The sequence below is a fragment of the Poromitra crassiceps genome, assembly GCF_964638095.1.
Source record: "Poromitra crassiceps genome assembly, contig: HAP1_SCAFFOLD_1497, whole genome shotgun sequence".
Classification (NCBI taxonomy): Eukaryota; Metazoa; Chordata; class Actinopteri; order Beryciformes; family Melamphaidae; genus Poromitra; species Poromitra crassiceps.
The window spans coordinates 16,746-28,366 of record NW_028150915.1 but is presented as its reverse complement, the minus strand read 5'-3'; the positions used below and the strand labels follow the sequence as shown (position 1 = coordinate 28,366).

The window sequence follows — 11,621 nt, the reverse complement described above, 5'->3', positions numbered from 1 at the left end:
TGTCAGGTGAAAAGAAGCGGCTGGCTACTGCCCAATGTCTCGGAGGAAGCATGGAGCCAGTTTCGGCTCTCCTCAGATCGGCAGAGGGTGGAGCAGCAACCAGGATAAATAAATAAAAATTAGCACTAACGGGGGATAAAAATGGGATAAAAAATCTAAAAAAAAAAAAAAAAAAAAAAGATGTGTGCTGTGTAGTAAACACCTGATCTGAGTGTGATACACAGCATGACATATGGAGACACTAAAGATGTGTGCTGTGTAGTAAACACCTGATCTGAGTGTGATACACAGCATGAAATATGGAGACACTAAAGATGTGTGCTGTGTAGTAATAAACACCTCATTGCTCTTCCATCCAGTGTGGGCCCACTCCACAGTGACCGGCAGTATGACATCAGTGCGAGCAAGGAGGGCTTTGTCCTGAGCCCAGTGGAGGGAACCCAGGGAGACTTCAAGGCTTTCGCCCTGGCTGGGGTCACCTTCAAGGTAGATCACACACATGACCATTCACACTCAAACAGAGACAGTATGTACATATCAACACAACTCTTTGTGTGTGTATGTGTGTAATGCCTTTTTTACATCAAAAGTCCCACTAGTACCTGTGTTTTTGTTACCCAGGAAAGCAGCAGGGGGTAGCAGCAGCAGCAGCAGCATCGCCTTTTAAACTTTTATATCGCACTCTCAACCCGCGTTTCTCCAGCGCTGCGGGCTGTCTCTTCCCCCTCCCTTTTCCCTTCTTCTCTCATGACTGAACAAAAACTAAATGGAAACTTCTGGGTAAAAAAATTCAAACTAATGTCATTTAAACAAGTAAATAGCCTCACTGATGCACGTTGGAGGAGAAAAAGGTGTTTCAACAAACGAAGAAGCAAACATTGTATCAAAATACTCGTTTTGATGTTAAGAATACATAATTGTGAAACTGGCTTTAAAGCATTACTCAAAATGTGAACGTTACAACGAGGGCTTTATTTTGAAAGAGCTAAAGAGGACAACCTACTTACACTCTGGCTCACTTGACGCAGTCTATGCACCTGGGGCTGGCTGGGCTGTGTGGGGTGCATGACGAGAGACACTTTTTTTCTCCGTCAATGTAAAGTAATTAAGTATTAAGAAAACTGAATTTCAGCCTGGGAGAATCACTGAATCTCTACTGACTCACAGTGGAAAAGGGGCGGCAACTCAGGAGGACGAGAAGCAAGGTCAGAAAATCACGCATTGGACCACCGCCAAGATTTATATCTCCGTGGCGTGCACATACTGTAAAATAAGGGCGTGCAGTCCCGTCGCGTAAAAACCCACCTAACTTGCAGGGTCGCTCTATCGGCTAAACGGCCCGGCTTGGAAACTTTTAGACTGAAGAAAATGCCACTAGTTTGTGGATATTAGTGGGATTTTTGGCCAGTCTAAAAGGGGCTTAACTGACACAGTAGCCGGCACATCCCAAAATTCACCAGCCACTTTCACTGCTTTATATCGATTGTAATCATTAAGCTGGTGCCCTTATCCAGAGCATCTTACAATGTTAGTTATTTTCTCATACAGTACTTACTAATACTTAGACGGCACGGTGGCTCAGTGGTTAGCACTGTCCTGGGTTCGAAACCCCAGTCCCTCCCAGGTCCTTTCTGTGTGGAGTTTGCATGTTCTCCCCGTGTTCGTGTGGGTTTTCTCCGGGTGCTCCGGTTTCCTCTCACCATCAAAGACATGTATGTTAGGGTTAAAGACTCCTGTCAGTGCCCCTGACCAAGTTGGTCCCCGGGCGCTGCACTGCAGCTGCCCACTGCTCCCAGTTCTAGGAAGGTTCCTAGTAGAGGAGGGGTCAAATGCAGAGGATGAATTTCCCCATGGGGATAAATAATAGGGGTGTCAAAAATAATCGATTATAAGATGCATCGCGATGTGGACGTGCACGATTCTGCATCAATTCACAAATGTCAAAAATCGATTATTAAAAAAATAAAATAATAATCAAATAAAATATAATGGAAGTACATGCAGTTGTTTATTTTAATTATGGATCATAGTACAATGCAATTCCAAATGCACTTTTATTTTAAAAGTAGCCACACAGTGAGAAAAAAGAAAGTGAGAAAAAATAAATCATGTATTGCGGAAAAAAGTGATGCATCGATTGAAGATGCATCGAGATGCTTCGATAATCGTACTCGAATCGAATCGTAGCCCTCTGAATTGTAATCGAATCGAATCGTGAGGCCAGTGAAGATTCACAGCCCTAATAAAGGATAACACCTTAACTTATACATTAAGACCAGTTATTCCCACAATGTTGCCATCATGGTGGACTTTTAAGATTAGTCCGCACTTGTTTTGGCTTGGCCACAAAGGACATTATGACCTTTTATTGTGTGGTTTGGGTTAAGTTTAGTCCAGTCTCACCAACAGTTATTTCAAATATGTCCATTTTTCAAATTTGGCCAGTTTTTGACACGCCCTTCTAGTGTGGGATGGTGGACAACCTTATTTATACAGTCCATGTGGACAACTCAAATCAATCTAATTCAACTCATTGTACAAATACAGCAAAATTCTGAAACTAGTAATAGCAAAGAAGAATCAACTATGAGAGAAAGGGGGAAAATGAGGGACAATAGAGTTAAGTATAGAAAGAAAAATGTTTCATTTGTTTAGGTTGTGAGTTCAGGGAGATTCATGTTTTTGTGAGTTTGGGTCTGTCCACTGGTGTTATTTGTCCCCAGCTATCATGAGATCTTTCTCTCACCCTCTCCCTCCTTTTTGTCCTATAGATCAGGTCGGAGGAAGGCCAGCCCCTGTCAGGCGTCCTCCTGTCTCTGAGTGGCGGCCAGTTCCGCTCCAACCTACTGACCCAGGAGAGTGGCCTCCTCACCTTCAACAACCTGGTAAGAAACAGCATTGCCTCCATCGCCCAGATCACACAGTTGAGTAAAGAGCTTATTGTAGGAATGCTTTGACCTCTGTTGAGCTCCAGCTGGTGTATATTTTTTTTCTGCATTCCATTGGAGATAATCACTCTTTTTCTCTCATTCTCTCTCTCTGTTTGCTCAGAGTCCGGGTCAGTACTACTTCAAGCCCATGATGAAGGAGTTCCGCTTTGAGCCGGCGTCTCAGATGATCACAGTGGAGGAGGGCCAGAACCTCAGTATCGATATCACTGGCGTTAAGACCGCATACAGGTACCGGACTGTCACGTGGACCAGCACAAACTCTAATAAATAATACAATAAAGCATACAGGAAAAATCGTCCTCAGCATCTACAGTACATTATAACTGTGCACTTATCACTTATCAACAGTGTTGGGCAAGTTACTTTCAAAATGTAATATACTACATATTACTAGTTACTTTCATTTGAAAGTAATAAGTTACTTTACAATATTAATGTCTGTGTAGAGTAACTCATTACTTATTACACTACTTTTGCATTACTTTCACCAAAATAACTGCAGTAGCAGAATGACATCGGCGCCCCGGAACCATCCCGAAAAATAATTTAAACCGTCAGTGTAAACCATCCAAAATTCTAAATGTTATCCTTTTCCTTTGTTATTGTCATCTATAGTGGTTATTTGCATAAAAACACACAGTTTGATTATGAAATGATTTAAATATGTGCTTTGATTAAAAAAAGTAACTCAATTTGTAACTTGAGTCACTTGACAAAGTAACTGGTATAATATTACTGAAATCCTATAAGTAATAAGTTATATTACTGAGTTACTGCTAAAAGTAATATATTACATGTAATATGTTACTTTTGTAATGAGTTACCCCCAACACTGCTTATCAATATAGTCATGTTGATAATGGATCGGCTTCCAGCACGTCTGACCAGTTGTCTTGTCTGGTGTCGTCAGCTGCTACGGAGCGGTGCAGTCGCTGAGCGGTGACGCGGAGAGGGACGTAGCGGTGGAGGCGCTGGGCCAGGGGGAGTGTAGCATCTACAGCGAGGACACCGTCACCGATGAGGAGGGCCGCTTCCGACTCAGGGGTCTGCTGGTGAGCACAACACGGGCTATCGACACGTCACATTGAACCAAAGTGAACTGTACTGTACTGACCTGTCACACCCCCACCCACCATAGATCACCGGGAAGCGGAATGTGCTCTCAAAAGCTGTTTTTTCATCTTCGTAGCATTTTTATTTTCTTCTTCATCAGCTAATTATGACTTTGCTGTTTCCTCACAGCCTGGCTGCAGGTATCAGATCCAGCTGCGAGCCGAAGGCAATGACCACATAGAGAGAGCCCTGCCACAACACAGAGCGATAGAGGTGAGCGGCCACTATGTTATGACTCGTCACTAGCCTCGTCACATGGGCTCTAGACCAGGGCTTCCCAACCTGTTTTGCACCACGGAGCAGTTTAAAATGGAGAATATTGTAGTTAATAGTTAATACATTTGGATATAGTATCAAATGCCCCGGGTGTATTTTCCTCGCATGAAGATAATATGAAAACATTCACTCACCAATGTGTCTCCCACACACACCGCACAGCCTGTGTTTATTTGTTCTCTTCCTCTCTAATGTCTGTGAGATGTTCTGTTTCTTCATATCATTGTGGAGGATTGTGGCCACAAGACAGAAATGCGTTGGCAACACTTTATGATTTATCTTAAGGCTGTTACACATCAAGAGCGATGCGAATATACGGCACGAAATTGCGATGCGAGTTTTGACCCACCTGTCAATCACAGCCACAGATGTGTACACGTCGGAAGCGAATTTCTGAAAAATCGACCGTGGTTCGAAAAAATAAACACCGCAATAACGCTGGGCAAAACTTCGCCGTTGGTATGCACGGTTGCATTGACTGATATAGGTTCGGAAAATATTATTGACGTGCGAATTAATCGCACGAAAAAAACGTGCTCGGTGTGTAAGGACATTTAGTCGTGTGCATTCTGCATTGTAACCTGACATGCAAATTAACGGAAAAAAGCACAATGTTTAATGATCCTCTCATGTGCGCCTGTCTTTTTACTTTTCATTTTCATGCTCCCTCTTAGGGCTGGGCGATAAAACGATGTCGAAAATTTTCACGAAAAAAACAGCCACGATAACGATGATAAATTAATGAGCTGTAATTTCGATAAAAAAAATTCAGTGTTGCGTTCAAAACCCCTCAGAAACATGACCGCAGCTTAGCACAGCAATGCTTATTGTGAATAACGTGTTGTTTTTGGGGGGTATTTGAAGGCAACACTGAGTGGAACCAATGGCATCAATGGAAAATAAACCATGTGATGCACGCGTTTGCGGAAGAATCCCTTCTGCTCAGAGCCTCGCAGTCGGCTGGCTCAAGCCCCCAGGAATAGCGCTGGGCTTTGAAGCCATTTGAACATGCCGGCGAAGCTCTGTATTGCAAGTCACATGACGAAAATTCCCATCCACTTGCATGGGGACTCCGGCAGCTGTTAAACCCAGGGGAATTTTTTCCGGGTGTCACTCAAAGTATAAAACGACTCTTTTAATTATCAACAAATTTTTTATGGGGCATTTCTTTCTTCAGAAGCCACTAAGAGCCGTATACGGGGGTATTTTCTTCTTGTAATACAATCCGTGGGAGGGGTGGGAGACGTCATGGAACACGTCATGGCACACATGCGCACTTCGCCTTGGGCTGCATTGTCAGGAAGTAAAACCAGGAAGAAAAAGCCCCCATGATGGCTTCATGCGCCAATGAGCAAGCTCCGTCCGAATGCATGGGTGGGCGTGGCACGTCCCCTATCCAGTTCTTTTAATACATCCATGGGCTGGCTGAGTTGCTCTTACTAACCAGTTAGAGCCTGGCCCGGCAAGAGTAACATAAACAGATGGAATTAAAATATGTCAGGCCGTGGATTTGTACACGGGAGATAAAGCTGCAGCAGACAGTAGTTCTGGTTATGGGTAGCGGTAGCTGGCTGTCATGAATGGTATCAAATTAGCATCTACATCGCGTTAGCTAACGCTAACGTTAGCTTACGCGCTAACGTTAATATCTTCATACTTGACAATCTTGCTAACGTTATGCTATCTGTTAGACCATCTATAGCAGCTATCCGAATAACATTACACATCTATGGTTTAAACAGTCTTTGCTTCCTTTATCAAACCAACAGCAGCTAACTATAGCTGCATAATCAACACCTAGCCTTGGACCAAGACATTCATTGCATTGCAACAGAATAAGCACACCAAAGACCAGTGGTATAAGGGAAAACAAGTAACAAGCATAGAACAATTATATAATAAGATGAAAATGCAAATGGATCAAGTTACATTAAAAAGCCATAAGTGAATAGTATGGACAAACAGATGACTAAATAAAGGGTTATCATTTAATGACAACAATAGCCAATGAGCTGCATTGAGCCTCTCTCATGAGAATACTTTGAATTGAATTCAACTTAATTGTAACCGGTCAGAGATTAATAGAGTCGTATCGAATACATTCTATATCGCTCTGCATTGAATTTTAATTGTGCCCCTAAAATTCTTCATGTGCTTTTTATGTGCAATTACGGTAGTATTATTGATAAATTTATATCGTGATAAATATCGACATCGATATAAGAAAACATATCGTGATAAAAAAAAATGCCATATCGCACAGGCCTACTCCCTCTCGTGTGTGTGTGTGTGTGTGTGTGTGTGTGTGTGTGTGTGTGTGTGTGTGTGTGTGTGTGTGTGTGTGTGTGTGTGTGTGTGTGTGTGTGTGTGTGTGTGTGTGGGGGGCGCTCGCTCTAACTCTCTTTCTCCCTGCCGAATCGTATTGCTTCCTCGTGGCCCGGCAGCAAATGCTTTGCGGACAGGCACTGGTCAGGGGCCCGGTGGTTGGGAACCCCTGCCCTAGACTACTGTATGTGGAACAAAGCACTGATAATCTAGTTACCTCTGAATTGGCCTTGAGAGTTCATAATCTTCTGTTCAGGTCTTCTAACTGCTCTATTTGCAAAGCACCTTGATATAACTCTTGCTATGATTTAGTGATATATAAATATAAAGGGCAGTTTATAGTACACGGTAACCACTAGGGCTGTGGCGATTCACTTATCTCCCGATTCGATACTATCACGATTCTTGGGTGCCGATTCGATTTATATTGCGATTCTTAAGTATTGCGATTCTACGATTATTGCGATTCGATATTACGATTTATTGCGATTTTTGTTTATTTTTTTCTTTTATTTTTTCAGTTTGTTTGCTTTTTTATCATGAGTAGGGCTGGGCGATATAGTTAAAAACAGGGGCGGACTGGGATCATACAGTAATTCAGGCCGGGCATTAGATACCAAGCAGGCCAGGCCGATATGGGCCAACGCGCGTGAAATTTGGGCCGTTTGAAGCCAGATTTGGGCCGTTTGAAGTCCAATTTTACAATGAGATGCACCCACTTTAACCCTGAAGTGTAATTATTACTTCAGACTAACTAATAAAGTAATAAAACCACTAGTAAACCAGTAGGCGGCGCCTGGCCTGCTGTTCAGTGAGTGGCCTGACTGCAAGCACCCAAAAAAAAAAAAAAAAAAAAAAAAATTATTTGCGATTATCGATTCTGGAATAAAAGATCGATCCAAAAAATCGTGACATTAAAAATCGCGATACTTAGGTGAATCGATTTTTCCCCCACCCCTAGTAACCACCGACCATGGCCACCGACTATCATCGATGTCCATTGGGCCCAATGGACATCGCCTCAAATGGATTGAATTGATTGACTTAATGCCACTTAATTCATATGTCATACATAACTTGATCCATGAGTCACATGTTGGATGTTGATTTGGGAATCCAATGCTCCATGTGGACACTAAGCTGCGTGTTGTCTTCTCAGGTTGGCAGCAGTGACATTGAGGGGGTCAACATCATCGCCTTCAGGCAGATCAATCAGTTTGACCTGAGCGGGAACGTCATCACCTCACCTGAACACCTGCCAACACTATCGGTAGGACCGGGTGTCTCGTCCCCTCATCCCTGCTTTGGAGGGTTCTCTCTTTATAACTTTCACTTACACCTGCTCATGCTGTTTTATTCCATATCAATGTATTCCTGTATGCAGGAATACTGTGTGATTGTTTTACTACTGTTTGTTTGACTACTTCCCTTCTCTATCCAGGTGAAGCTGTATAAGAGTGACAATCTGGACAACCCCATCAACAGTGTGTCCCTGGGACAGTCTCTCTTCTTCCACTTCCCCCCTTTGGACAGAGATGGAGAGGTATCACTCTGTTACTGAACTGCCCCTCAGGCAACATGGATATAATGAAGCCTGAAATATTAAAACCATCATCTTTGTAGTTGGTTTTTCCCCAGTCATCCTCAGACATTTCCATTGTTTCCCAAAGAAGGACACACATTTATATTCTATTATAGTTGTATGACATCTCCAGACTCCTGCAGTGGGTTGCACCAGCTGTGCGTAAGTTGAAACGTAAGCTAGTTTGAACGTAAAGTCTCACTAAGTCCGAGTTTACGCACTACTAAAAATATTTGGGTTGCACCAAGTGAAATAGTTACAACGTAGGCATAAGTTAGAACTTAAATTTTACACCTACGTCTTACTAGGTGTAAAGTCCTCCGTAAAATAGCAGTTGGCACGGATTGCAACTTGGCACCGTGGCGCATCGTTGTTTTGCGTCGGTAACGCGCTCTCCGTGATCAATAATTACACCCTTTGATATTGATGACTCACGCTTTTGTTTCCCACAAGCTGCAGCACTGCATACAAATTAAAATAACCGCAACAATTTAGTGAGGCAGGATGGTGCTAAATTAGCCTACAATACTGATAGAGCTCACAGATAAACGTTAACAGTAATATGAACCTAAACGAACGTTACTCAATAACGTTCTCATTTGGTTAGTGTTGATGAAATATAAAAGCACTAATTTACGGTGGGCAACATGTCCTGTTTTCACTCCACTTACTTAAACAACGGTAAATAAACACCGTTTCCACCGTGTTTTTCACTGATTGGTCACAGATACTGTACACGTCATTTTCTGCGACACTATTTTGGCTAGTGTGAGGTTTAAGGACTACTAGTTAAGATGTATCTTACGTCTCCGTGGTGCAACTCAACAAAGACACAACTTTAGTGTCAAACTAACTAGTTTGAACGTAGCAGTTAGTGTGGACTTTACACCCTAACTTAAGACAGAACTTACGTTCAGCTGGTGCAACAGGCTGCTGCTCATGTAATTTACTCATGTGTGGTGGTGTTAACCCTGACCCAGGACCGAGGACTCAACCCGGCTAAGTCTGTCTGTCTCCTCCCCTCTCCCTCGCTCCTCTCTTCCTTCTCCAGAGCTATGTGCTGATGCTGTACTCCACCCTGTCCCGTTCCCAGTATGACTTCACTCTGCCCCAGGTCTCCTTTACCTCCTCCGGCTACCACAAGCACGTCACACTCACCTTCAACCCCAATGTAAGACACGGGACGCTTTTATACCAAAGCTCTCAGCTGTCAAATATTTCCATATCCACAGTTTGTCTCTTTGAGTTATCACTACCTAGGATCAACTAGGAGATTCCTGCCTCTGGAACTTATGCATGTGTGTGTGTTTTATCATCCTCTTCTTTTTTTGCTCCCCTCAGCGTAAAGTGCCTGACCAGGATATTGCTCAAGGCTCCTACATTGCCCTGCCCCTCACACTGTTACTCCTCTTAGCAGCATACAACCATGAGAAGGTATGTACCTGCGCCACCTCCCGCAGACATGCCATCCTGGTCAGATAGCTTTTCATGCTAAACTTTTCCATTTTCTAATCTTCTTAGATAGGTATCCACCCCACTAGAAAATAACACTGCCATAGCCGAGCCTTACAGCCTTTAGCGTTACATTTATGTAAGTTCTGGCTGAAGCAAGTCCCACCTCTCACTCTTTTTGTGTTTATAACATCCGTTAGTTCTTACGCAATAAATCTGCTATATTCATAAACGTCAGACTCATCCACATCAGAACCATGTCCGTCATCGCTGTCTGTAATGTGCTGTTGTCCTGTTGTCTTGTTATCTGTTGTATTATGAACCCTATCATTTCCTGTGCTGTGTACTGTGTCTGTGTACTGTACTTTTCATGTGTGCAAGCAAACCTGTGAAGCCGAAGACAAATTTCCACATTGTGGACAACAATAAATTTAATTTAATTTAATTTAATTAATCACAGCAGGTTTATCGTGGCCAGTTCAAATGTTTCAAGTCAAAGATTGTTAGTCCAAAAAAGCATTTGTTTGATACCTCACAATCGACAATTTCATTCAGCCGATCTGAATTTGAAGTGTAAAATGACACTTGAGATTTGACGCGTCTCCTCCGGCCTGCAGGTGATCCCCCTGCTGCTGCAGTTGGTGAACCGTATCCAGGGTGTGAGGAGCATGGCCCAGGCCAGCGGGGACAGTGCCGCTCTGGACGAAGCCAAACGCCAGGCCAAGAGACAGAAGGCCCGGCGTACATGAGAACGCAGCCTCAGGTTCAAAGCACGCCCTAGCACACTAGATAGTGCGCCGCCACACCCGATCACAGCCTCAGCGACCACAGTACCGCGGCTCAGCCGAGGTCATAGATGTTGGTTCACTTGGTAAACCTCTTATCGTTTGCTTCTGTGTCTGTGGGTTACGGTGGGTGCTAGTGGACTATAAAGATTGCTAAGGTGTGATTTGAAGCTAGGCCCCAAGTGAACAGGAACCACTCAACGTGCACTACTACCAGCACATCAGCCAATCGGATTCAGTGGACTGACCGCCGATGTTTTACATGACAAGTTGTTTCTTCCGTTTTCTACAGTAGAACCACTCTTGTTGTTCTAAAAACCCTCATTGTCTAACAGAATTGTCAATACTTGTTGTCATCATAGAATATGAGCCATTTTTTATACATTTGTAATTTATCTAGGTCAATTGAAAACTTTTGCTTGGGTTTTGAAAGCACTTAAATGCTTCGATATCGGGTCAAACTTTTGAGGACCTTTGCGCACCATGTTAACCATGCATCTCGCCTAACAGCCTCAGGGTCACTTCACTCTCAGTTCAATTCTTCCGATTTTGAAAAGTACAGATTTGTGTTGTAAAAATGATTGATGAGGACTGTTCTTCCAGTAGTATGTGAATTGTAGTTTCAATTGATATTTTGAATTGATTAATCCACCCCACACTGCATTGACCCCTATAGTGCCATCAGGACACACTGGAACTGGACTTCGGACAGCCAAAGAGCCAGAGGTTGACAACCAATAACGTCTTCATATTGCTGTCGGTCATATCAGTTACAGTAAATGTAAAACACTCCTGACTGACTTACTACAATACTATGAATCTATATCTGATGCTCTTTTGCAGGCTGTTTATTTGCAGGCTGTTTAGCATGATGCAACATTGGCTTCATGTCATTTTGTCTTATTTGCTCAGGAAGGCGGTGTGTGTGTGTGTGTGTGCGGGGGGGGGGGGGGATCATGAATACTGTGTTCGAAGAAGTATGTTTTTGGTAGGGAGCTGTAGGGGATAACTTTGATAGTTGATTAATTTATTATTAACATTTGATGTGAACAGAGTTTGTATGCTAGTGAATTTCCTTTACAAGTGTGGTTGTTTTTGAATGATATTTAGACAGATTTAAAGGAAAATTTCTGTATT

General features: G+C 43.0%; 1 protein-coding gene across 1 annotated transcript; it reads left to right on the top strand.

Moving 5' to 3' along the window:
- Positions 1–359: 359 nt before the first annotated feature.
- LOC310771919 (BOS complex subunit NOMO1-like) lies at positions 360–11,410 on the top strand (the record flags this gene model as incomplete). Its single annotated transcript, XM_083664419.1, has 10 exons — positions 360–486; positions 2,772–2,885; positions 3,052–3,179; positions 3,862–4,003; positions 4,194–4,277; positions 7,825–7,935; positions 8,107–8,208; positions 9,299–9,418; positions 9,589–9,681; positions 10,317–11,410. Coding segments are annotated over 10 exons (1,153 nt in total), but the record flags the coding sequence as incomplete, so codon positions are not given.
- Between the last annotated feature and the right edge of the window lie 211 nt (positions 11,411–11,621).